This window comes from Miscanthus floridulus, chromosome 6, assembly GCF_019320115.1.
Source record: "Miscanthus floridulus cultivar M001 chromosome 6, ASM1932011v1, whole genome shotgun sequence".
In the NCBI taxonomy this organism is placed as follows: domain Eukaryota; kingdom Viridiplantae; phylum Streptophyta; class Magnoliopsida; order Poales; family Poaceae; genus Miscanthus; species Miscanthus floridulus.
This window is the reverse complement of record NC_089585.1, coordinates 108,856,994-108,883,329: the sequence shown is the minus strand read 5'-3', so window position 1 is coordinate 108,883,329 and position 26,336 is coordinate 108,856,994. Positions and strand designations below refer to the sequence as shown.

Here is a 26,336-nt window from a genome sequence, read left to right as displayed (position 1 = left end):
TTCTTCCCTAAGATGAGCTTTACCTCTCTTCTTGCCTTTGTTCTTCTTGTCTTCATCCTTGTCGTGCTTGTGCTTCTTTTTCTCATTAGGACAATCAGCTATGAAGTAACCAGTTTGACCACATCCATAACAAAATCTCTTTTTGAACCTTCTCTTTTCATCACCATAGGTCTTGCGATTGTTTTTCTTCTTCATAAACTTTCTAAGATTTCTAATCACAAATGCAACCTCCGCAGCGGAATCTTTTTCTCCACTTAAGGAATCATCCTTCACTTTCTTCTTCTTTTCTTGACTTAAATCTTGACCTTCATGTTGTTGAGTTGCTTTAAGGGCTGCACTCTTATTGAATCCCATTGCATTAGGATTTTGATTGTGAGCATTAATTGTATCTTCATCTAGACACTCATGATGCTTGAGTTTTGAAAGAACTTCTTGAGGTGTCATCTCATCATAACCAAGCATTTCCATGATTATGGATGCTAGCATGTTGTTTTTGGCTCTATAGGTTCTCAACATATTTCTTGCAACCTTGTCATCCCATTCTGTGCTCCCAAGAGCTCTTATGCGGTTGACCGATACCATGAGCCTATCAAACATGGATTATGTTGTTTCATTTTACAAGAATACAAATCTTTCCAATTCACCATGAAGTAACTCAATGTTGCCTTTTCTCACACTTTTATCTCCTTCAAATGACACTTTCAAAGTATCCCAAATTTGTTTTGCACTTTCTATTCCATTCGCTTTTCTAAACTCATCCGGAGCTAGGCTTGACACAAGCAATGCTATGGCTTGTGCATTTTGATAGAGGTTGTGCACTTCTTCTAGAGTTATCTCTCTATCTTCATCGGTAGAAATCATCACAGCAACATCCATAACTTACCAAAGTCTTATGACAATGAGATGCATCTTTATTTTGTAAGACCAATCGGTGTATCTTGTTCTATCAAAGTGAGGTGGCTTGCCAATGTTGACGGATGGAGTATGTAGTGTTGAACCTTTTATGAGTTGTCCATAGTCAAAGCTCATGTTTGAATATATTCCCTTTCCATGAGCATGCTCACCAGCTCCAATATCACTAGCGGTATCTTTGTTTGCTTTATTCTTGTCACTTGTATCATTCTTGCCACTTATTGCATCATCAACCTTCTTGCTCAATTCTTCCTTCATCTTGCTCATCTCATCTTTCATCTTTTTCATTTCATCTTGAAAGAGCTTGACTTGAGTAGCCATAAACTCTTCAGCTATTTTCTTAGCCATCTCAGTGGCAACAGCTTGCATCTTGTCGGACTCTGACATTGTTTCTTCTCACGTGGTGAAGCACAAAGAGAAGACCTTGCTCTGATACCAATTGAAATGATCTAACAATACCTAGAGGGGGGTGAATAGGCATATCTAAAAATTAACTACAAATGCTAAGTTCAAATTTATCACTCAATGTCAGAAGTCTCGGTGTTTGGGTCGGAACTCCCGACGTCGTCAGAAGTTCCAGCGAAAACATCAGCAGTCACGACGCCTACGTGAACTTCAAAAGCAGCGCCAAATTTAACTTTGTGGATAAATAATCTTACAACCCCACTTCCTAGTGGTTTGGTGAAGATGTAAGGTCACTCCCTTGACGCTATAATGCCTCGAAACCGTAGATCGAGTCCAAACCCTAAAATGAAAGTTTGAGAGAGAAAGAGACAAACAAATACAAATAATCTCTAACAATCACAACAACAAGCACGCGGGACACAAGGATTTATCCCGAGGTTTGGCAACCCCACAAAGGAGCTCCTACATCCTCATTATTGAGGTGGCCACCAAGGTTAGAGTCTCTTCCACATCCTTGCCTCTCTCAAAGCGACCACAAAGGTCACTTGAGCTTTCAACTAAGAAATCATGGGTAATACAAACTTCCCAAGGCTCTTCCACAAGATGGAAGATCTTAGGCAACACCTAGCCGGCTAGGGGCAAGGCCCCAAGAGTAATAGACACAAAAACAACCGACTTGATGAAGAAATCAAGTGCTCAAGCTTTCCAAAGTGATGCTCTCACTTAATCCACTCTCCTTTCACTCAAAACCCTAATGGAATTGAAGATTGGAGCAAAGGGAGAGGAGAGGGGTGCTTTAGTTGCTTGGGACCTATTAAGCACGAAGTGGGTCAGCTGTGAATGAGTCCATAATGGTTAGAAGGGAAGAGAGGGGTATTTATACTCTTAGTAGAAATCTAACCGTTTAGATCTACGTCGAAAGTTCCGACGTAGATCTCGGGTCTTCTGATGTTAACAGAAAGCACTGTTCACATAGGGTTAGAAGTCCACGTATGCAAGTCAATGTTGGAACTCCCAGCAAACATCAGGACTTCCGATGGCCAGAACTTTCGACGTGCGTAGTTAAACAACCAGCAAGCACCGCACCAGCTGTCGGGACTCCTGACATGGGTCGGGAGTTCTGACGGTCGGAACTTCTGACGCACGTTGGGAGTTCCGACGTGCACAGACAGCCGACCAGCAGAACCACTGATGCTGGGACTCTCGGCTTGGGTTGGGACTTCCGACTGTCGGGAGTTTAGACTCATGTCGGGACTTCCGACGTCCACAGTCACCACACAGGTTAAGTGACTGGGAGACAGAACTTCTGGCATGAGTCGTGACTTCTGACGGTCGGGAGTTCTGGCTTACGTCAGGACTTCCAACACCAACAGTCACAAAAAATAATATACGTGCTCGTGGAGTGCTAGAGTGTCTCTCTTTTGATTTTATTTTTATGTTTAAGCACTCTATCTTCCTCAGACCAACTAAGTTTGCATCCCTCTTTATAGTGCGGCGGATCCTAAACTCAAAAACAAAAATAAAACCTTTGGATAGCGTTTTGAGTTTGTCCGCCTTTACAACTTCAAGAATTAAGAGATACCATTTCATCTTTATCAACTCTTTGATTCTTTCATGGGACTAATAGCTGTGACATATCTCATTAAGATCATATTAGTCCCTAATTTGGATGTCATCAATACACCAAAACTCACATAGGAGGCAAATGCACTTTCATCCTTGGATTGGAATTGTGCATTGATCCATTATGCTTTAAATCAAATATGCAAGTGGAATGTGTAGCCCTCTGAGTAAGCTTTCCAAAACATCCAAGATCATCGAATTCAGAGTTCAGAGCTAAGAGTTATAGCTGTTTTAGCGTTGAAAGGTCTGTGATCGGACTCTATGGCCTACACGTCTGGTCAGCACCTACGAGTTCTGTCATAGAGTCCAGTCAGTATTTTTAACGCGTCCAGGAGCGATCGAACGCACGAAGAGTCCGGTCAGTGATGACCTAACGTGTCCAGTCATCAAAAGAGTTCTCTAGAACCTCTCTAGAAATAACCAGACTCTAGGAGAGTCGAGTCTGGTCGTAGGAGAAAGGTGAGTCCGGTCAGTTGTGCATAGGCGCATTGGTGACCTTACACAGCCTTGGCGTGTCCGGTCGCTGGACCTAGGCGCGTCCGGTCTAGAGTATGCACGTGTGGGAGCTAGCTGTTGGTGAGCAACGGTCATCTACGAACATATAGGACATGTGGCGCATGGGGAGCGATCAGACTCTACGACCTACGTGTCTGGTCACTACAGCAGCGAGTCCGGTCAGTATGAAAAGTGCCCAGTGAAGGAGGTAACGGCTATTTTAGCCCTTGGGGCTATAAAAGGAGTGTGTGTCCGGCCTTAGCACATGCTTAGCACCCTTGGGACTTAGTGTCCATGCTTGAGGAGTGCTAGAGGAGCCTCTAACTCATTTGTGCTTGCAAGAGGATGAATCGATTGCGAGTGAGTGATTCTAGTGTGATTGCATTGTGAGATTGCATCGAATGGCACTAGGTGTTCGAGTTGCAAGCCGGTGGTGCTTGTTACTCTTGGAGGTTGCCACCTCCTAGATGGCTTGGTGGTGAGTCCTCTATCGTGAAGCACGCAAAAAGATTGTGCGGTGCTCTAGAGAAGGATTTGTGAGGGGTACCGTGCTCACCCCGTGGGAGCCGCGAAGAGCAACACTAGTAGAGTGTGTCATTAAGATACCCTTACTTGTGGGTAGGTTTTTGTGGTGCCCGACGTGCGGGCTTGGTGGGTGATGCCAATAAGTCACCGAACCATCAAGTAAGCGGTCGACACAATGGGGACTAGCGTGTCGGCTAGCACATGAACCTCGAGATAAAAATCATCGTGTCATCCTTGTCTTCTCATTGGTTTGCATCCCCTTTACACAAGCATGTCTTTACATTTCATACATTGTGCTTGTGTAGTTGCTCTTATAATTAGTTAGCTTGTGTAGCTTGCTAGTTACCTTCTTGCTTGTGTAGCATAGAAGTAGCTCCCTTCCGTGGCTAATTTGGTTTTGGTAACCTTGTTAGTCACATTGCTTAGTTTATGTAGCTAAGTAATTTGTGCTCTCTAATTTGGTATTAGTTGCCTTGTTATTGAGCATTGCTAGTGAGCTTAGGAGCTTTATGCTTTTGCTTACTAGTTGTGTAGGAGCTCCCCCGTGCTTGAAGTACTAGTGGCATATGTTTATGTGGTCTTTCTTTTAGAATTGGTTAGGTGAGCTCTAGCTAATCCGATACCTTAGTTACTTGTTTAGGATCTTTTCAAGGTTTTGTGAACTTAGATAGAGGGGTATAGTCTTGGCTTGACTGATAGTTTTAATTTCGCATTTGTTTCGTATAGCCGGCGCGATTATTTTTAAAAAAGGACAATTTACCCCCTCTAGTCCGCCATCTCGACCCTATAACATGGCCGGACTGGCGGGCAGCGTGGAGGCGGACAAAGAGCGGATCAACCATGTGTGCTTCAGCCCGAACTCGTAGTGGCTACTGTTCATGGCTCGCCCACACGCCACCACACCACGCTCGCCCCCACGCTACGACGTTGCCTACCTGGGTCCATGTCACGCTCGCGCCGCTGCGTCCCACGCTGAATGGAGCGAGGGGTCGGGAAAAGGGAGCACCCCGATCTGGCCCCTTTGTGTGTGAAGGGTAAGCTTGTGAAAGAAAAATAAATGTAGGGGGTTTCTACAAATATAAACATAAAATGAAGGGGTATGGACTCTTTATGTACCACTGATCAAGATTTTGGACCTAAAAATGCACTTTTAAACCTGATGGACCAAATCGACACACCCTTACAGGTTAATAGACTATCCATACATTTTACTCATAAATTATATTAAATTTCTAGAGATGTTCTTATACACTTAATTTTAGACGGATGGAGTATGCCCTAAAGAAACATACCGTGGGCACAACATAACACGTCGGCCTACATTTTGAGCTTCGAAAGGGAATTCCTTCTATAGGATCATGGGCGATAGCTCGGACAATCACGCCCTAGTTAGCACAAACTTGACTCTAAGGTTAGTGTCAGTAGGAGTTTCATGTGAGTTTTATTTGCATTAAATAGGTTGCAACATAGACATTTTTAATGACATTGTAGTGTATTTAAGAAGAGAGAGACGAAATGAGATGAAACTCTCTTAGCATAATTACCAACTATCAATGAGTCATGAAATTAAATGCCTATAAAATTATAGAATGAAACTTTGCATTGAGAGTGGGTGTTTCATCGGCCTGTTTGGCAGGGCTCCTCCCCAGCTTTGGCTCTGGCTCCTCCGGAGGAGCCGTGCCAAATCTCAGTAGGAGTTTCATGTGAGTTTTATTTACATTAAATAGGTTGCCATATAGGCATTTTTATGACATGACAGTGTATTTAAGAAGAGAGAGACAAAATGAAGAAACTCTCTTAGCACAATTACCAACTATCAATTAGTCATGAAATTAAATGCCTATAAAATGATAGAATAAAACTTTGCATTGAGAGTGGGTGTTTCATATAAGGGCCTATTTGGCAGGGCTCCTCCCTGGCTTCGGCTCAAACATTTTGCCGGAAGAGCTGTTTTTAAGTGAAAAACAAAGTAGCCGAAGCCGTTTTGGCGGAGCCACGAATTATGACGTGGCTTCTCCAAAACGAATCTAGCTCCTCCGAATGAGCCTCGTCAAACACCCCTTAAGTTTCATTGTCTTGGAAAAAACATAATAAAACTAGCTGTTTTGGAAGAGTCCCAAATTATGACGTGGCTTCTCCAAAATAGCTCTAGCTCTTCTGGATGAGCCTCATCCAACACCCCTTAAGTTTGATTGTCTTGGAAAGAACACAATAAAACTATCCATTGAGACTGGTCTTACTGGCCAAGTGGCATAACCCGTAATAGGCCTAGTAGGTCTCATTTGGTGGATGGTGGACTGGTTTTGGACTTTGTAAGTCCTCATCCTCGTCCTCATCAGAGTCCAAACGGCTAAGATCCACTTTATACGTTATCACTTCGTGTAAAAGAATTAATTCGAGGATGGCGGGATGGAATCTAGAAGTCTTATATGTTGTTATAACCGACCTTTAACACCCAATGTGTGACTAAAACCCAAAATATCTCATTAGCATGCACGTGGGTCACTATGGGTCAAATTCCAAACTGGACTGGATGTCACAGACTTCGAGACTAATGTTCAAGTTCGAACCGGATAGATCTGGTTTCCTTGCCAATACAGATTGGTTTTCTTGCCAATATATACTCCGAGACCCGATAGGCCTCATCTGGCGGACTGGTTCTAGACTTTGAGGCTGATGTTTAAGTCCGAACCGAACAGATTTGGTTTCCTTACCAATAAAGATTGATTTTCTTACCAATATAAACTTCGGGGTCCGGTAGGCCTGATACTGATTTTGGACTTTGAGGCTGATGTTTGTGGCTGGTCTGTTTTTTTTTTTTTGGATTTATTTGGCTAATAAGCAATGATTAAAAGTACATTTGACTCTTTAGCGTGAGAGAAAAATACTCTGGTTAAGCCGGATACCTCCAAGCGAACGGGCTGTTAGTTTCTCGCCAGTATAGATCGGTTTGCTTGCCAATATTCTATATACTCCGGATCCCCCAGAGCTTGCTGCAACTTGCAACGCCCCCGGACGCCGGACCCCGGATCCATCCCACCAATCCTTCTCCGTCTCCGACTCCAAGCCGCCCCCGATGGGCCGCCGCCCCCGCAAGCGCCGCCGCCGTCACGTGGGGGCCGCGGCCGGGGAGGGCCCCGATCGCTTCTCCCACCTCACCGAGGACCTCCTCCGAAGCATCCTCAACTGCCTCCCGACCCGCTCCGCCGCCAGGCTCGCCGCCGTGTCCCGCCACTTCCGCCACGAGGTCTCCCGGCTCCTCGAACGCGTTGAATCGCTCACCCTCCACGAGCCCCACTTCCCGGACCCTCTGCGGATCACCCCGCCGCTCCTCATCCGCCGTCTCGCCCTCGCCCCGCACCGCGCCATCCCGCCCTCGTCTTTCCGCCCCATCATCGAGGACGCCGCCCTGCACGGTGTCTCCGAGCTCTCCTTCCGCCTCACCCGCCGCGCGCGGTTGCCCAAGAACGTGCTCACCGTGAAATCCCTCGTCGTGCTCGCGCTCGACACCTGCGCCGTGCCTCCGTGGTCCGACGTCAGCTGCCCCTGCCTCCGCACGCTCAGGCTCCACCGCGTCGCCATCCACCAGGATAACGTCAACAAAATCCTCGCCTCCGCGTCATGCCTCGAGACGCTCGAGATGGAGTACTGCACGGGGCACGGCACGGGCAAGGGCTGCACGGTGGAGTCGTCCTCCGTGAAGAACCTCGTGTTCAGGCCGACGCTGAAGCTGGAGGGGACCGTGATTAGAGCGTCGGGGCTCAGGGTGCTCACGCTGTACACGCGGAGTAGGGCGAAGAGTCTGGAGCTGGCTCCTGCGCCAGAGATCAGGAAGGTGTACCTGCACATCTCCAAATCAAAGAGTATGAAGAAGTCAATGGAGTCATTCAGGGTTCGGCCGTTCCTGGATGCTGCCGTGAAGCTGGAGTGCCTCACGCTCAGAGGCCACGCCATGAAGGTGAGCTCGATCTCTTGCATCGTACGTTAACTTAACTGCTACTTGCTTGCTGCCACTATCAACAAGAACCCTCTTCATGATTGTGTTGATGGAAGCATAAAGTTGGTATGTATTGCATGACATCAGGAATAAGCAAAAGTTGGCAGTAGGCAACATTTTCGTTTGTAAAGTTTTCTGAGCATGTGCTTCTATAGCACAACCTGATGCTCAGATTAATCATAATTCATAAGAGTTCAGACCTTGAAATCAACTAGACATGTGCATTAGGAAGGACAGAGCATTCAATCTTGAGCCTTAGAGTAGGATTGACATATCATAATTTCGTGGTTGCATGGGATATATCTTAGCTAGAACTGTTATAATGTAGAATCGATGCTTAAAACCCTCCATTTAAATGCTCTGTGAGAGATCAATCGCTAGAATCACCTGAGAGATCAAGTGCTCTGAGATTGCCTTAACCTGGTTAACAATGCCAATTGCTCTGTGAGAGATCACTTTTTGGTTGCCATGTTAGACTGTTAGAAGAACATGTAATAGGGTGGCTAATGCTTTCGCAAGATCATTGGAACTTGAGGTCACAGGTCAGTGCTGTTTGGGCTGATGTGGTGCCAGAGTTCATCTGGTCAGTTGTTTATCATGCTCTAAATGTTTCAGTTTAAATAAAAAAGCTGCCCTTTACATAAAAAAATGCACAATGCTAAAGACTCATGTGATTAAACGATGTCAATATGAAAAGAAAGCATTAAAACTTAAAAGAAGCAAGGGACTGCAAGACAATGGCTGGAGCATGCGATTAGTGTTTATGTGCCATCAACAACAATGGAAGAGCCTTCGAGGCAAACATTTCAGTTCGTCATTTCTTATGTTTTGTGCTTGTCTGGGGTTCTGGGAAAACTCAGTGAATCATAGTGTTTATATCGTGAAATTAAGTAAACATGCAACAAATATTGTTGAAAGACTTGCTTCTAGGAAGGACAGGGCATTTAACCTTGAGCTTTAGAATACATTTATATCTCCTAATTTCTTGGTTGCAATTTAGTATGATCTATTTATGCTCCAAAATGCATGATGCTGGTAAGCTAACATGCTTCATTGTGATTTATTGGTGCGGTAAAAGTTCAAAGTTTTAAGCAATGTGGATTCTGGCACAACAAAAAGTAATCTAGCATATATGAAGTTTATAGCATACAGTACTTGTGAGTATGAATTTATGTCATATGTTGGATGTCTTGATATTATTGCAGGTATTGTCATATGAATATGAAAAAAACCCTAAGTTGACGGTTATGTTTCAAGACTTGAGGATTCTATCAGTGAGCTTGAATCTCTCAAGTGAACAAGAACCTGTTTTTCTGCTGAAGCTTCTTGAGAGCTGCCCTAACCTACAGAAATTCATTCTTTCGGTACCTAACACCAGCCTTCTTATTTACATTAGAACCTTATCATCTTAAGTTTCATCTTTGGTTTATCGCTAACACACCTTCCTTCTGTACTAGGCTGCTGAAACAGACAATGGCAGTGATTTGCCCCGTTTCACTGATCACAAGGATAGGCTGGCAAGTATATCTTGCCTGACTACCAGCTTGGAGCAGTTCAAGTTTCTTGGGTTCAAGCCTCAAGAATATCAGAGGGAACTGATTGTTTATCTGCTAACCGTAGCAAAGCAACTGAAGAAGGTGGGGGTGGAGTTTGACAAGAGCCAATTAGCTGCTGTGAAACAGATTCTGTCAGTTAGGACATCCCCGATTGAGAGGACATCTACAAAGTACAAGAGAAACTACTACTTGGAGTTGGAGTACTCCTGATAGAGTTAGTATATATAGCTTTAAGGGTTTGAGCCTCTGATTGGCGATATTTTTTTTTTCCACCACAGCAAAGCCGAATTTCATTACTGACCAACGAAATTACAAGACCAATAAATTGCTTTGGTGTCACATCAAACTTATCATACTTTTTATTTATTGCTTCGTGTGTCATCGTGTAATCTTTGCAGAACGTCCCACTACACAAACACTCGAAATACATTCGTGCCGCAAACTGAATTTTCCGTAATGCCGTGGTACGAAGGAATATCGGTCTCTGCTGCCACGATACAAAAGACTGGAATCAGTCACTAGGAGGAAGCTCTGCCATAGACCGTGTTCTCATATTTGCCTCTCCACCTGCACGTTGTCGATGTCAAATGCGCTAGCTATCTAGGTAGGATCCATGAGTGATGTGGGAGACGGAGATTTGAGGTAAGTCACAGCCCACCTGTTGGAATCATCTGATGGGACCTGAAGCTCCTGCTCCGAACTGAACTGCTGGAACACACGGTCAATGTCCTCGTTCTTCACCTCCTCAAGGGAAGTGGGATTCCACTGCGGCATCATAGATAGAGAAGTTAAAAAAAGAGAGAGAGCATGACAGCGATATACATATATTATTGAGCTACAGAGAGGAAGGAGAAAGAGAGAGGAACCTTAGGGGCATTGTCTTTATCAATGCTAAGAGCTCTAATACCCTGTCGTAAAATCAAATTGAAAATGTCAGTGGCCAAGTTCAAAACTCATTTTTAAGGCAACCGCAGTTCATTGGTACGACCTCCATACCTCATAAACATCCCCATTAACAACAGACCGCAGTATATTCATTGTAAGCCTAAATTCCTTAGTCAAACATTCAGGCAAACTCTGTTTCCGACCTTCTCTGATCTGAAAGTTTCAAATCATCAAGGAAACTAGAGCTTAACTTCTGGAACGAAAACTCATAGAAATCCACTGCAGTGCATAATTACATAAATCTAAAATAGTAGTTTTCACAAGAATAAAGCAGGTGGTCATGGAGGGGGAGCTGCGCTAGCCTTCACCTTATAGACAAGCAAAAATATAGAGGTCGACGGGATAAATTTGATTAGGTTAACAATAATGTGAGATATTGTACCGATCTCAGGGTGATCTTCAGTGCAGTTGGCGATGATCTTCTCAGACCCTTTAGGACTGGAGCTATCCATTGGTTTCCATCTATGCTAGCTTCTGATTCCTGCAGTGACGAAAACTAAGGTGTTTGATTAATGATACACATATGCTGCAAAGTAGAGAATTGCCATGTTACAAGGACAGTGGTACAGAGATGGTTTGATGCTACAACAAAGGATAAATGCATCTGCGAACACAAGGTTGACAAGTACCCTTGTGTGTTCGTTTTGTGATGAGTGATTGTCAATGTGATCCACGAAGTAGGTTGAGTGGTGACTAATCCTACCATGGCGAAAGCTATGTGTGCGACATGTCTTTTGGCTTGTGTTGTGCAGGTGTGGAGCTCGGATGCGGTGGTCGACGGCGAGGTGAAGGTCAAGGAGGACGTGCCGTGCCGACAGACCGGGAGCGGTGAAGGACGGACGTGAGGCTTGGACCGAGGGACCCAGAGGCCGGGTGACTAGCCACGGTGGCTGACACTTGGGACATCGACAAGTGCAAGAAGACATGGAGTGACGGTGTTGACCGGGTCAAGACGGCGGACGCGTGAGTCGAGCGAGGCTCAGGAGGACTTGGCGGGCCGGCCGGTCGAGGACAGCGGTGACACGCGTCGGATGGCGGGGGACGCGTATGGAGTACGCTACTCGCGGACGGTTTGATGGTTTGGACCTCAAAACCATCGGATGGACGGTTTACGGGTTTGGGCCTCAAAACCCGGGCGGAGGTTCCGAGGAGGGACGGACGGCACGTGGCGGCATCGGGGAGTTCGCGTCGAGGCGAAGCTACCGGTGAGAAGGCGCGGTGGCCGTCGGATCAAGATTACACCAGGTTGGACAACAACGCCCTTGGGCTTAGCGGTTCAACTCATTTGTATCCAGGGGCAAAACTGGGAATGTGTAATAGCCCTGTTAAATAGGATGAGGGAGCCCCCATCTCCCTCACCTCCTCCAGTTTTCATTTTCTCCTTTAGGGTTTCTTCCTCTAGTTTGCTTCCATGTATGAGAGAGGTCCACAACTCAAAAAGTGACTTGGTTTTGAAGGAATCGGTGGCCGTAACCACCGTATGTCCTCCGGGATTCATGATTTAGTTGTGTTCTTGATGTGATTTTGGTGTTCTTCACGAGCTCCTTTTGTCCCTTCTTGTTTCCCCTCTTGTTTCTTCGATTTGGGACGGTTTTGGTTCGTTCTTGTTGCCTTGGATCGATCAGTGACATGAGTAGAAGCTTTCCACCGAAGGAAATCCACTAATTCCTCACGAGATCGCAGATCCGGGCAATTTTAGTTCTTGACCTATTTCTTGGGGGTTTTCTTCAATTCCTTCGATTCACGGAGTTAGAGTTTGTCTCGGGCTATAATCTTTTAGAGGTTGCCTTTCTACTCGCTTGTGAACTCTTGTGCAAAATTGCAAGTCATTTGGAGTTGATTTGATCAAGTTATGGCTTGATTTAATTTTTCCCGAGAAACTGCTCGTTCATACCGGACGTGTCCGATATCATACCGGACGTGTCCGATATTTCTCACTTTGGAGTTTTGAGCTGAAATTTTGTGGAGACCTTCCCTTGGTGTCTAAAGAGCTATGGTTAAAATTTCATGATTTTTGGACACCGTTTGATGGGGTTTTGGATTTTTCTCTTTTGGTCAGCTTGCTGCTGAAAATCCCGGACGTGTCCGATATCATACCGGACGTGTCCGGAAAATACCAGAGGTGTCCGATATAATACCGGACGTGTCCGATATTTGCAGGAGCAGTGCTGTTTTCTTTTGGGAGTTTGCTCGTTTGGGCTTTGATCTGTGTTCCGTTTGCTCTGTGGTGACCCGCTGTGTTCTGAGGGAGCATCCACCCCTCTCTAGGGTCGTGGTCATCAAGTCTTTCGTGTATGCTTTTTGGGGATTGATGTTGGGACAGTGGTCGAAGATTTCGAAAGAAATTTGAGGCTCCCATTCACCCCCCCCCCTCTGATCGCCGTTTCCGGTCCTTCAATTGGTATCAGAGCCGGTTAAGGATCATTCCACCTTAATCGGTCCGTGATCCACGAAGGCGACATGGAGCGTGGTTCTGGCAAACCACCGCACTTCGATGGGTCAAACTATCCTTATTGGAAGATCCGCATGTCTGCGCATCTCCAGGGGATTGATTGGCTCGTCTGGGAAATTTGCGAGGATGCTACTTACGTTGTGCTCCCTACCGCGGCCCGTACCACCCAGGATCACAAGGATCGGCACAACGCAAATAGCAAAGCTCGCAGTGTGCTTTTCTCGAGTCTTTCGCTTTCTGAGTTCGAGCGTGTCTCCGATTGTACTACAGCTCGAGAGATCTGGGTGAGGCTTCAGAGCTATCACGAGGGGACCGCACAGGTCAAGACCAGACTCTACGAGACGTACAAGCGCGAGTACGAGAACTTCTCTTAGCTTGATGGCGAGTCCATCGATGCCATGTTTTCCTGCTTTCAGACTATCGTCAACAAAATGAAAGCGAACAAGGCCAACCTACCTTATAGTGATCATGAGAGGGCGCTCAAGCTTCTCTATGCCCTTGATCGAAAGGTATGGGATGTGAAGGTGTCGGCGATCATCGAGTCCGCCAACTACGACACCCTCACCGTTGACGAGCTTTTCAGCAAGCTCAAGTCCACAGAGATCGACTACCAAACCCAAGCCAAGCTCAAGAATCCCTCTGCACCAACCATGGCTTTGGTCTCAGGTAGTGGTTCAAGTTCATTGACTAACCCTTCACAAGCTTCTTTCTCTTTGTCGTGCTTGATGTCAGTCACAGAGGAGCAGCTGGAGTCTCTTGGGGATGATGAGTTGGCACTCGTCATCAGTCGGTTCTCTCGGTTTCACAACAACCGTTTGAATCGCCGACGCAGTGGTGGCCCGAAGGAGGGATGCTATGGATGTGGAGATCCGGACCACTTCGTCGCGCACTGCCCCAAGAAGAAGCCCTTCATCAACAAGTACGACTCCGGCAAGCGCAAGGATAAGCGCGACTACACCTCTGGCAAGCACAAGGCCAAGGGCGGTTTCGACAAGGAGGCGATCAAGAAGGCGTACCGCAGGAAGGCCAAAGCTCAAGAACGCGCCTTCCTCGCCTCTCTCAGCGACCTCGACGACGACTCCGACGATGATCACTCTTCTTGTCCCTCGACCGACGATGAGTCCGAGAAGAAGCGCGAGGACAAGCTCAACGGTCTCTGCTTTGTCGCCGGTGCAAACCATGGTGGGTTTTGCACTATAGCGGTTGACGATGGAGCAAAGCTCAAAAAGGACGTCGACGTCGACGACGACGAAAACGAGGTACCGCCCACACTTGACTCACTTATGCTTGAGCTTGATACTATGAATGATACATTGATGAGTCAAGATAAGTTGCTTAAGCGTGCTGCCCGCGAGAGAAAAGAGTTTAAGGACCAGCTAGAGGTTGCTTTGAAGGAGTTGGAGCTTGCCAAGAGTGGTGTAGTGGTGTTAGAGGAGGAGGAGTGCGATGAGTGCGCTATACACATGTCTAACCTCTCTGACTTGCAATCCAAGTATGCTGTTTTGCTTGATGAATGTTATGAGTTGAAGTCTCGTTCTGGGTTGCTCGGTGCGTGCAAGTCCTGCTCAGGCTTGCAATCTGAGTTGGCAGAGAAGGTTGCCAAACTTGCTGAGTTTGAGAAGGCCAACTTAGATAGCATCACCACTACATGTGTTCGATGTGAAGCTTTGGTGTTGGAGCTTGAGTCCTGCAGGCACGACAAGATGGGAACCGAGGAAGAAAACACACAACTTCGGTCCATCTTGAGCTGGGTGTCGTGCAGTGAGCCCCAGTTGGGCATGATGGTGAGCCAGTTCAGGCGGGGAACTGACTCATCGGGAGTAGGCTTTGCTATAGGTGGGAAGGGTGAGCATGTCTATGGCAAGGTTGGTGAACATAGTGGTTTGAACCCAAGTGAGAAACCCACCAACACTCCCAAATTGATCAAGATCCCTCCACCAGAGTCTACCAAGCCTATGATCAAAGATGGTGTGTTTGAAGAACCACCCAAAGCTCCACCATCCAAGCAAGTTTGGGTTCCCAAACCGAACCACTTTCGGAACTCACTCGATACTCTACCCAACATCTCTAGTGCACCCCTTCCTAAAGCTAAAAAGCCTCAGAGAGTAAACCACATCCACAAGAGAGTGAGTCAACCACCATCCAAGAGAGAGGTGAGGTACCACTGTGACTATTGCCATAGAGATGGTCATTTGGCTGAGTTTTGCTTTAGGAGGAAGAGAGATGAGCGGCGTGAGTACGAGTTGAACAACCGGAACATGTACCGTCCTCCCCATGGCGTACATGTACCGCCTGTTCAGAGGCACAGTGTTAGGCCTAGAGGTGCAATGCCTCAAGGTGCTAGGCCTCAGGTGGCGAGACCACGTGGTGGTCGTGCCCGGCGTGGCCCAAGTCATGATCTATATGACTCTGGACCTCGCGACGGTGGCTTTCAGTTCCACACTCCTAGCGGACCACGTTTTCCCCCACGTGGTGATCGCTTCTCTCCAATGGGACATGGCATGTATGGTGTTTTTCCTAACACTTTTACAGGGCAAATGACTCAACACTGGTATTCTCCTCATTTCACTAACCCCAGTGTTGTGCCATTTGCTCACCCCCTGTCTTTCTATTGATGCAGAGCGGAGGCCTGGAGAACACGTGGCTTGTTGATTTCGGCTGTTCGCGCCACATGACCGGAAGTTCCAAATGGTTCTCCAGCCTCGACCCCATGCAATACAAGGAGTACATCACATTTGGGGACAATAGCAAAGGTAAGGTGCTGTCTCGTGGGACCATTCGGGTCAATGAGTCTTTTATCTTGAAGGACGTTGCTTTGGTTTCAAGCCTGCATTTTAATTTGCTCTCTGTTTCGCAACTCCTTCAAGATGGGTTTGAGATGCGCTTTAAGACTGGACTTTCTCGTGTGCTCGATTCTCAGGGACATCTAGTTTGTCAGATCGTTCCTTTTGGCCGAGTTTTCAGAGCTGATTTCTCTCAGTCTTTCGGTTCTTCTCGCTGTTTGGTTGCCGGATCTTCTTCTGATTTGTGGAAGTGGCATAGGAGACTTGGTCACTTGAGCTTCGATCTCCTAGTGAGGTTGAGTTCTCTTGACATGATCCGAGGATTGCCCAAACTTAAGTTTGAGAAGGATCTGGTATGCCATCCCTGTCGCCACGGAAAGATGGTGGCTGCTTCCCATCCTCCAGTGACTCAGGTCATGACCACGAGACCTGGTGAGCTACTCCATATGGACACTGTTGGTCCGGCTCGGGTTCGGTCAGAGGGAGGGAAGTGGTACGTTCTAGTGATCGTGGATGATTTTTCTCGTTATTCTTGGGTGTTTTTCATGGAGGGCAAGGACGAAGCATTTTCTCATGCTTGTGACTTGATCTTGAGGTTGCAAACTGAGTTACCAAAGAATGCCATACGAGCTATCCGCAGTGACAATGGCACTGAGTTCAAAAACTCTCAGTTTGACACCTTTTGTGCTTCCTTGGGTCTTGAACATCAGTTTTCTTCGCCCTATGTCCCTCAGCAGAATGGTGTTGTTGAGCGCAAAAATCGGACTTTGGTTGAAATGGCCAGGACGATGCTCGATGAGCATAGGACTCCTAGGCGTTACTGGGCCGAAGCCATCAACACCGCCTGCCATGTTTCAAACCGCATTTTTCTTCGTGCTTTCTTAAAGAAGACATCCTACGAATTGCGGTTTGGGCGTCCACCCAAAGTGAGTCATTTTCGAGTCTTCGGTTGTAGGTGCTTCATTCTTAAGCAAGGTAATCTTGACAAGTTTGAATCTAGATCTTCGGACGGTATATTTCTCGGTTACGCTTCTCATTCACATGCGTACCGTGTGCTTAATCTTGAGACTAACCGTGTCGTGGAGACTTGTGAAGTCACCTTCGACGAAACCATGCCCTCTTCTATTTCGGTCTTTGAACGTGCAGGTGATGAAGAGATGGGTGATAGCATTTTTGTTGAGGATGACGATGACGTCGATTGGAATGATCCCAAGCCATCTCAACCGGCTGCCCCGATCGAGCCAGCTTCGACCACTTCGGCTCACGGCCCCGAGCCCTCCACCTCTACTTCATGGGGTCCGTGCGAGCCGCTCCCTCAATCGACTGAGGAGGCCCCAGCTGTGGATGAGGGGGAGGCGACTTCGTCTTTAGGTGCACCTCGACATATCCAGCGACGCCATCCTCCTCAGACCATGATCGGCGACATCGACGAAAGGGTAACGCGTTCCAAGTCTTATCATATTTCCCATTTCGCTCATTCTGCTTTCGTAGCTTCTTTTGAGCCTCGAAATATTGGACACGCACTATCTAATGCCGATTGGGTTAATACTATGCACGAGGAGTTAGAGAACTTTGAGCGGAACCAAGTGTGGATTTTAGTTCCACCTCCACCAGAGTGCCACCCCATAGGTACAAAGTGGGTTTACAAGAACAAGCAGAGTGAGGATGGGGTGGTGGTGAGAAACAAGGCGAGATTAGTGGCTCAGGGTTTTTGCCAAAAAGAGGGAATAGACTATGAAGAAACCTTTGCTCCGGTTGCCCGTCTAGAAGCCATTAGGATTCTTTTAGCATTTGCAGCTTCGAAAGGGTTCAAACTGTATCAGATGGATGTAAAGAGTGCCTTCTTGAATGGGTACATAGAGGAAGAGGTTTATGTGAGGCAACCCCCTGGCTTTGAAAATCCAAAGTACCCCAACCATGTTTTTAAACTCCACAAAGCCTTGTATGGTTTGAAACAAGCCCCGAGAGCCTAGTATGAGCGTTTGAAAGCTTTCTTGCTTGATAAGGGTTTTAGGATGGGTTCCGTAGATAAGACTTTGTTCCTCCTCAAGCAAGGCACAGACATCCTTTTGGTTCAGATATACGTGGATGATATAATCTTTGGTGGCTCTTCTCATGCTCTTGTTGCCAAGTTTTCAGATACTATGAGCAGGGAATTTGAGATGAGCATGATGGGCGAATTGACTTTCTTCCTTGGGCTGCAAATCAAGCAAACTCGTGAGGGGACGTTTGTGCACCAAGGCAAGTACACCAAGGACGTGCTCAAGAAATTTGATATGGGTGAGGCCAAGCCTCTTTCAACGCCCATGTCAACCACGACAGCCCTAGATGAGGACAAGGAGGGAGAAGCAGTGGACCAGAAGGAATACCGAAGCATGATCGGGTCCCTGCTGTACCTAATGGCGACGAGACCAGACATCCAATTCGCAGTCTGCTTGTGCGCGCGTTTTCAGTCTTCTCCGCGCACGTCTCATCGTCAAGCCATCAAGCGGATCCTCAGGTACCTTCGTTTCACACCCGAGTTTGGTCTTTGGTTTTCAGCTTCCTCCTCTCTTTCTCTTTGTGGGTATTCTGATGCGGATTATGCTGGTTGTCGTGTTGAGAGGAAGTCCACTTCAGGGACTTGTCAGTTTCTTGGATCTTCTCTTGTGTCTTGGTCTTCTCGCAAGCAGTCTAGCGTCACCCAATCCACCACAGAAGCTGAGTATGTTGCTGCTGCTGCTTGTTGTTCCCAGTTGCTTTGGATGATAGCTACTCTGAGAGACTTTGGGTTAGAGTTTAGGCGAGTGCCTTTGTTTTGTGATAGCACCAGCGCCATAAGTGTAGCCAAAAACCCAGTCCTTCACTCAAAGACAAAGCACATAGAAGTTCGCTTTCACTTCTTGCGTGACCACTATGAGAAAGGTGATATTGATCTGCACCACATTAATACCCAAAACCAGCTCGCAGATATCTTCACCAAACCACTTGACCAAGCCCAGTTTGCTCGCTTGCGAGGGGAGCTTGGAGTTTGTTTCCCTTTTTAGAGGAGGGGAACTTTGGTTGTTGTATTCTAGTTTTGCTTTTCTTTGTAGTTTAGTCTTTGTTTTTGTTTTTATATCATACTTGCATATCATATCATCATGTATCATATTGCATCCTGAGCTTCATCCTTATAGTAGCTAGATTGACACTATGCTCTTGTTGGGGATGTTATGGATATACATGATGTGCTTTTGGCTTAGGCTCCTCTTGATCAATTGATGCATGTTATGAGCTAAGCTTATTTTCCAAACTGTGAACTTGATTAAAACTTGTTGAAACATGAAATGTGTTCACCACTACTTGTGGCACTAGCATGTGTAGAATGTGTTGAGATCTTTTTCTTGCTTCATGTATATGCTTAGTTGCTACGGCTCATACCTTGAGTTACACACTTGCTTGAGAAACTTGAATTTGTGCTAAAACTTGAAAATCAAACTAAGTGAATTGAAAAGATCGGGATGGGTCTGTACTATCCTATGTCAGAGTATCGAGACAGCTCCAAATTGCACTTATTGGTGAACTTGAGCTCTGTAATGGATACCGAGATCATTGTCTTAAGCTTCTGATTGCTTTTGGCATAGGCTTGACATGGTCGCTAAGTCAGGTTTTGGTGGCACAGATAACCTCCCGCACACACTTGTCTGACAAACTTTGGTAATAAGCTGTATAATTCTGATAAATTTCAATTGGTGTCTAAAATTTGATCAAACCACAAGTTTGTCTCATGACATGATGTGTGAACTTTGTTTGGGGTAGTTCACTTTGCATACATGTGTAGCACAAGGTCGATCTCCTGTCTATTTTTGCTATGTGCTCCTTTGGTGGTGAACCCTCTTTTAAAATTGCTCAAACTTGATCAAAATTGCTTAAATGCCATATTTCGTCTCATTTGGTCACTTTGAGCATTTGCTAGCACTTGTATGTGTTGCTATATATACATGACAGCATCAACTAGAGCCTCTTTTCAATCTACTTACTATAATCTTGAAGCTTCTGCATTCGTGCATTTCTGCATTCATAGCTTAATTTGAGGGGAAGATGCAATCTTTGGGCTCTAGCTTGATAAGTGCATGTGTCAACAAGGGGGAGAAGTTTCCACACTCACAATGTCATCTAAAGTTGAGCGATATGCATTCATTTGAGAGAGATTGCACTTGTTCAGGGGAAGTTGCATTTGAGGTGTTTTGCTAGATGTGTTGAGCCTTTGCCTCTTCTGGAGGGTCTAGCAGTTTTGCATTTGAGGTGTTTTGCTAGATGTGTTGAGCCTTTGCCTCTTCTGGAGGGTCTAGCAGTTTTTCGGCTTTTCGAGCTTTGCTAGTGGCGTTGAGCCCGTTGCCTCTTCTTGAGGGCAAGTTTTGTTTTACTTGGTTGCGTCGAGCCATTGCCCATGTCTTTGGGGACCAAGTTTTGCTCACCTTCAAATGACCCAGTTTTTGGCTTTTCTTTGGCTTTTGGTCATTTGGGTGAGTTCTTTCTTTTCTCTTCTTCTTCTTTTTCTTTTGCTCAAGCTGTTCGTGTATTGGTGTTGACAATGCACTCATCAAGGGGGAGATTGCGAACACAAGGTTGACAAGTACCCTTGTGTGTTCGTTTTGTGATGAGTGATTGTCAATGTGATCCACGAAGTAGGTTGAGTGGTGACTAATTCTACCATGGTGAAAGCTATGTGTGCGACATGTCTTTTGGCTTGTGTTGTGCAGGTGTGGAGCTCGGATGCGGTGGTCGACGGCGAGGTGAAGGTCAAGGAGGACGTGCCGTGCCGATAGACCGGGAGCGGTGAAGGACGGACGTGAGGCTTGGACCGAGGGACCCAGAGGCCGGGTGACTAGCCACGGTGGCTGACACTTGGGACATCGACAAGTGCAAGAAGACATGGAGTGACGGTGTTGACCGGGTCAAGACGGCGGACGCGTGAGTCGAGCGAGGCTCAGGAGGACTTGGCGGGCCGGCCGGTCGAGGACAGCGGTGACATGCGTCGGATGGCGGGGGACGCGTATGGAGTACGCTACTCGCGGACGGTTTGATGGTTTGGACCTCAAAACCATCGGATGGACGGTTTACGGGTTTAGGCCTCAAAACCCGGGCGGAGGTTCCGAGCAGGGACGGACGGCACGTGGCGGCATCGGGGAGTTCGCGTCGAGGCGAAGCTACCGGTGAGAAGGCGCAGTGGCCGTCGGATCAAGATTACACCGGGTTGGACAACAACGCCCTTAGGCTTAGTGGTTCAACTCATTTGTATCCAGGGGCAAAACTGGGAATGTGTAATAGCCCTGTTAAATAGGATGAGGGAGCCCCCATCTCCCTCACCTCCTCCAGTTTTCATTTTCTCCTTTAGGGTTTCTTCCTCTAGTTTGCTTCCATGTATGAGAGAGGTCCACAACTCAAATTGTGACTTGGTTTTGAAGGAATCGGTGGCCGTAACCACCGTATGTCCTCCGGGATTCATGATTTAGTTGTGTTCTTGATGTGATTTTGGTGTTCTTCACGAGCTCCTTTTGTCCCTTCTTGTTTCCCCTCTTGTTTCTTCGATTTGGGACGGTTTTGGTTCGTTCTTGTTGCCTTGGATCGATCAGTGACATGAGTAGAAGCTTTCCACCGAAGGAAATCCACTAATTCCTCACGAGATCGCAGATCCGGGCAATTTTAGTTCTTGACCTATTTCTTGGGGGTTTTCTTCAATTCCTTCGATTCACGGAGTTAGAGTTTGTCTCGGGCTATAATCTTTTAGAGGTTGCCTTTCTACTCGCTTGTGAACTCTTGTGCAAAATTGCAAGTCATTTGGAGTTGATTTGATCAAGTTATGGCTTGATTTAATTTTTCCCGAGAAACTGCTCGTTCATACCGGACGTGTCCGATATCATACCGGACGTGTCCGATATTTCTCACTTTGGAGTTTTGAGCTGAAATTTTGTGGAGACCTTCCCTTGGTGTCTAAAGAGCTATGGTTAAAATTTCATGATTTTTGGACACCGTTTGATGGGGTTTTGGATTTTTCTCTTTTGGTCAGCTTGCTGCTGAAAATCCCGGACGTGTCCGATATCATACCGGACGTGTCCGGAAAATACCAGACGTGTCCGATATAATACCGGACGTGTCCGATATTTGCAGGAGCAGTGCTGTTTTCTTTTGGGAGTTTGCTTGTTTGGGCTTTGATCTGTGTTCCGTTTGCTCTGTGGTGACCCGCTGTGTTCTGAGGGAGCATCCACCCCTCTCTAGGGTCGTGGTCATCAAGTCTTTCGTGTATGCTTTTTGGGGATTGATGTTGGGACAGTGGTCGAAGATTTCGAAAGAAATTTGAGGCTCCCATTCACCCCCCCCCCCCCCCCCCTCTGGTCGCCGTTTCCGGTCCTTCAGCATCTTAGGTGCTGGAAAAAATCGGTAGCTCGTTATACAAGGTTTTAGTTTCGTTTTATTAATAATGGCAGGTCACTTTCAAATTATACCAGATTTTCGTTTGAAATCAGGATTAAGGTATGCAGCTCTTTTGCAAAAAAAATAATAAAAAAATAAAAAATAAAAAATCAAGGTCTAAATAAACCATGGCATATTACAGAATGTAGAATAAACACTAGCTAGCACATCAGTTATCACGAATAGTCTGAGAAACTGATGGAAATCACACAGCATAAAGTGGGATGGCATGAGTGTTGAATTCTTACAAATGCCTTTATGATGTCCTCAACAGTCTCCGCAGAGAAGCATTTGTTGATAGTTGAAAGCCTATCAAAGAAAGATTGAGATATCAATGTAAATTTATTTTCAGTATATGCAGGATACTTATCTTATGTGTAACAAGTTCTATCTTAAATAATCATCAGATTCAGTACTTGTTCAAAATACTATCTTCATCAGGTTGAACATCTGTTGAAAATTCTTCAATAACAGCTCGGACTGCAGACTCATCACCTGTGTCCAAATTCAGTAGACGTTTTTCAAGTTCTTCCAATTTCTGCAATAAATATCACAAGTGCTTTGATTAGTAAAACTACAGGCAACCACTATTAACAAGCAGTCTGACAGTCTCTACTCCCAAGTTTCCATTGTTTGCACATGCAGCCAAGTGGATATTAGTGCAGCAAAGCGAATAGAAGTAGAAATGCTAGCTGCTGAATGTCTTACTTCGGAACTGACAAAATGAGTAGCAAGACCAGCAGAAATCATTTCCTTCGCATTCAGTCTAGCACCAGTTAAAGCCAGATACTCGCCTGATAGTTCAAAAGAAGACAAATCGTCATGACTCATGAGATGCATCATAAATATATGTCGCACAGTCATATATTTGATTTTTAAAAAATGAAAAACAGCACTCTACATTTGATTTGCAATTGCCAGTTTTTTCATTATAATATTTCAGCAATCAAGCTCATGCATACCTTTCAATGTATGAAAATTTATAATATAATACTTACCTAAATATCCAGGGAGCCGAGAATGGATGTAGGAAAAGCTACAATCTGTGTGCAATCCAACACTAGCCTCAGGAGTAGCAAAGATCTACCAAAAAGAAAAGGAGAATATAAGTTGATCACTGTTAGAATCTCCAAAAGGATTCAGAACCACATTCATAGGCAATCAAGTGGATAACCTTTCAATATTAAAAAACTTGATAACATAATGCTCTGCTTACATAACAAAAGATCATATGAATAGGTGCACAAGAGTACAGGTTTTATCATGAGAAATGCAATGAAGATAATACATGTAGAAGAGTTAAGTAAAATAGATTATAAATAATACAGGCCTCAAAAGTATTCTTGGCACATACTGTTTTCTCTGTGACAACTGCAAGCTTTAGTGGCGCAACCATAGCAGCACCACCACCCATCACAAGCCCATTAACAAGAGCAACCTACACGAACATAGGATAGTAGAGTTTCAGTACATTATTTTCTTCAGAAAGATGAATGGTTCTCTGGCAATCATATACCGTGGTTTTCTTGTACGTATGAATGTGGTAGCAAAGCCAATACATTCTATACACAACCTCGAGGCAGGAATCATCTGCAAAAGCAGTATTTGTAGCTCCAATCCTAAGTGACATGATTTATTGTATGCAAATGCACATCATGGTAACAGAAATCAATTGAGCTAGTAAGAAATTGAAATGATTTGATAGCAATGCCATGCAATTGTTCTGCAATGTCCATACTTGATTTCCCTTCATAAAACATCTTTAGGTCCCCACCAGCAGAAAATGCACGTCCAGCTCCCTATTCAAAATCAAACAAGTACATAACATGATCACCTTTGTCTACCTGGAGCTTCTGACAACTGCTTAATAATGTATAAAAACAGATCAATAGCAAATCTTCTTTCACCAGCAAGATGGATCACTCATGTCAACTCAGTACGTTGATACCCTTGCCAACTTGCTGAACAGAAGATTTGATGGTACCGAAATTGTTGCACATTACATTAGGTGGTCAGATTTTAAGTTACAAACTCTCTTCGTTGTAGCATAAAATGTTCAACGCAGTTACAAACTTCAATATTCATTGTTGCAGATGGTAAAGAACAGACAACTTTCTTGGCTCTCGTAATTTTAACAATACACACCTAATCTGACCTTGGTCCATACCGTCCTAGAGCAGCAGAGCAGCTTCTATTGGACATATATATGCCAATGCAATGGTGCTACCATATATGATGTGCCAACAATTACTAGCGCCTAACGTTGTCAAAATACCATTTCATATTACAATGGAAGGTACGCACCTTAAAGATGACTAATTTGGCGTTCTCATCCTTCTCCCATTTCTCCAGGAACTGCGCGAGGAGGTACACCTACAAGCAGAAACCACGCGCACACAATCGAACCACAAAGAAAGTTCTAGTTCAAGAACCAGAAAACGGGGCAAGGAGCCACACCACTCTGTCAGAGATGCCATTGAGCTGGCGCGGGCGGTTGAGAGTGATCACCCTCGCGCCCCCGGCTTCCTGTCCGAGGACCACCTGCACCAGCAGAGCACGGGGCCATGCTCCCCTTAGGTTAGCTGATCAAGCCCAATTGGCACGCAGCAGCAGGAGAAGGCAAGAGATTTGGTGTGCAATCAGTCAGCTGTATCGATCGGTGGTACCTCCTCGGGATTTGTTTGCTGCTGAGCCATGGTCGGCTGAAGCTTGAGGTTCCCTCCTACGTGCGTACTGGTGTTGCGACGCGAGGTGAGCTGAGAAGAATTTGTTGGCGGTGGAGGTGAATGGTGGCCTGGTGGACAGAGGGTGTTTGGTGTGTGTAGGTCAGTGTGGTGGTGGAGAGAGGAGGGTAGGTAGTGTGGAAGGGTGAGCTCGCGAGTCGCAGGTGGAGGCATGGAGCAAGTTCGCAGTAACAGGGCGGGGGTAGGTGCGGCTTGGCCTCAGAAGTCGCAGACTCGCAGGCTGGCAGTGGCAGTGCTCCTGACCCCTTTTTTCCAGAAAAATAAGGTCTTTTCGTTTCTTTTCTTGAGACGATAGTCTAAAGACTTGAGTAATCCCATTTGGCATCAACATTTTAGGCCTCATTTGAAATGCAGGATTCTCCAAACACAGGAATATGAAAAACACAAGATTGAAGTCACACAAAACTTATAATTCTGCAAGAATCTATAGTGTAGGAAATTTTCTAATATAGTCTTTAAATGAAACACAAGAAAAATATAGGAATCGGAATAGAGAGATAGACAGTTATACACAAAGCAAAGTTTCCATAAGATCCAACCTCGTATTAGTTTTTCTCCAAAATTTCTATGTTTGCATGCATCCCCTGACAATCCTAAAGAAAAATATAGGAATTGGAACAGAGAGATAGATATACACAAAGCAAAGTTTCCATAAGATCCAACCTCATATTAGTTTTCATAAGATCCAACCTCGTATTAATTTTTCTCCAAAATTCAATCTTTCGTTCCAAAGAGGTGTATAAAAAACTTTCCTATAGAATTGAAGTCCTCTGAATTCCTATGTTTTTCCTATGTTCCAAAGACAAATCTAGGTGTACCATTGTTGATTTGTTGTGAATTGTAACTATAGGTATGCTTTGAAACGGATACAATCTTTTCAACTCATCCCTTCATCGCAGAAATGTCTCTTCATTAATCTCTTCTCCTCTAGTAAGAACCGTCTCTTCATTCATCTCTTCAGGTTAACAATTGTCAAAGTAGCAAAAGGGCATGTAGCCTAGTAGTTACAAAAGTCTTAATAGCACCTTAGATCCCCCGTGGGAGCGAACTTTGCAAGATTTAATGGTGTTGTGCTCACACTCACCACCGGCAAGCGTGACTGTGTGATTTAGACAAATACAAAACCCTAGGGGGCTGGTAATGACAATACTCTGGGCCAGCGTGTTCATCTTTATGGGCTCCCAGCCCAGCGTAACAGTCCATATGTGAAATCCTTTACCGTACATAAATTTTGTGTTGTTTTTCACCTTTCTGATCTGATAAGCCTACAACGAGAAGCCAGCCCACACATACAAACACCACGCACAGAAAAAATCGACCGACGAGGAACAAGAGAAACAGTCGACAGATGGTTATAAATCTCGTTTATTATTGCAGATAAAACTTACTCTTTTTTAACTTTTTTGTTAACAAACTCTCATTTCTTTTTTAGATTTTCAGTGGAGGAGCCTTTGTAAGGCACCG

The 26,336-nt window shown here is 45.5% G+C and overlaps 2 protein-coding genes across 3 annotated transcripts; one reads left to right on the top strand and one right to left on the bottom strand.

Annotated features, from left to right (window-relative positions):
- Positions 1-6,915: 6,915 nt before the first annotated feature.
- On the top strand, positions 6,916-9,852 carry LOC136456552 (FBD-associated F-box protein At4g10400-like). Its single transcript, XM_066456457.1, has 3 exons — positions 6,916-7,918; positions 9,163-9,321; positions 9,415-9,852. The coding sequence occupies exons 1-3, from the start codon at positions 7,037-7,039 to the stop codon at positions 9,721-9,723; spliced, it is 1,350 nt and encodes a 449-aa protein (XP_066312554.1). The 5' UTR covers positions 6,916-7,036; the 3' UTR covers positions 9,724-9,852.
- On the bottom strand, positions 9,850-25,141 carry LOC136456551 (3-hydroxyisobutyryl-CoA hydrolase-like protein 5). 2 transcript variants are annotated; one of them, XM_066456455.1, is made up of 15 exons: positions 24,795-25,141; positions 24,586-24,669; positions 24,433-24,501; positions 23,867-23,927; positions 23,645-23,718; positions 23,483-23,566; positions 23,127-23,211; positions 22,837-22,922; positions 22,545-22,666; positions 22,377-22,437; positions 10,841-10,954; positions 10,510-10,611; positions 10,380-10,421; positions 10,172-10,278; positions 9,850-10,080 (listed from the first exon to the last, which is right to left on the bottom strand). In XM_066456455.1, the coding sequence occupies exons 1-15, from the start codon at positions 25,023-25,025 to the stop codon at positions 10,032-10,034; spliced, it is 1,371 nt and encodes a 456-aa protein (XP_066312552.1). In that variant the 5' UTR covers positions 25,026-25,141; the 3' UTR covers positions 9,850-10,031. The 2 variants fall into 2 exon arrangements, with proteins under 2 accessions (XP_066312552.1, XP_066312553.1); XM_066456456.1 differs by having other exon boundaries at positions 10,841-10,939; positions 24,795-25,132.
- Positions 25,142-26,336: the final 1,195 nt, after the last annotated feature.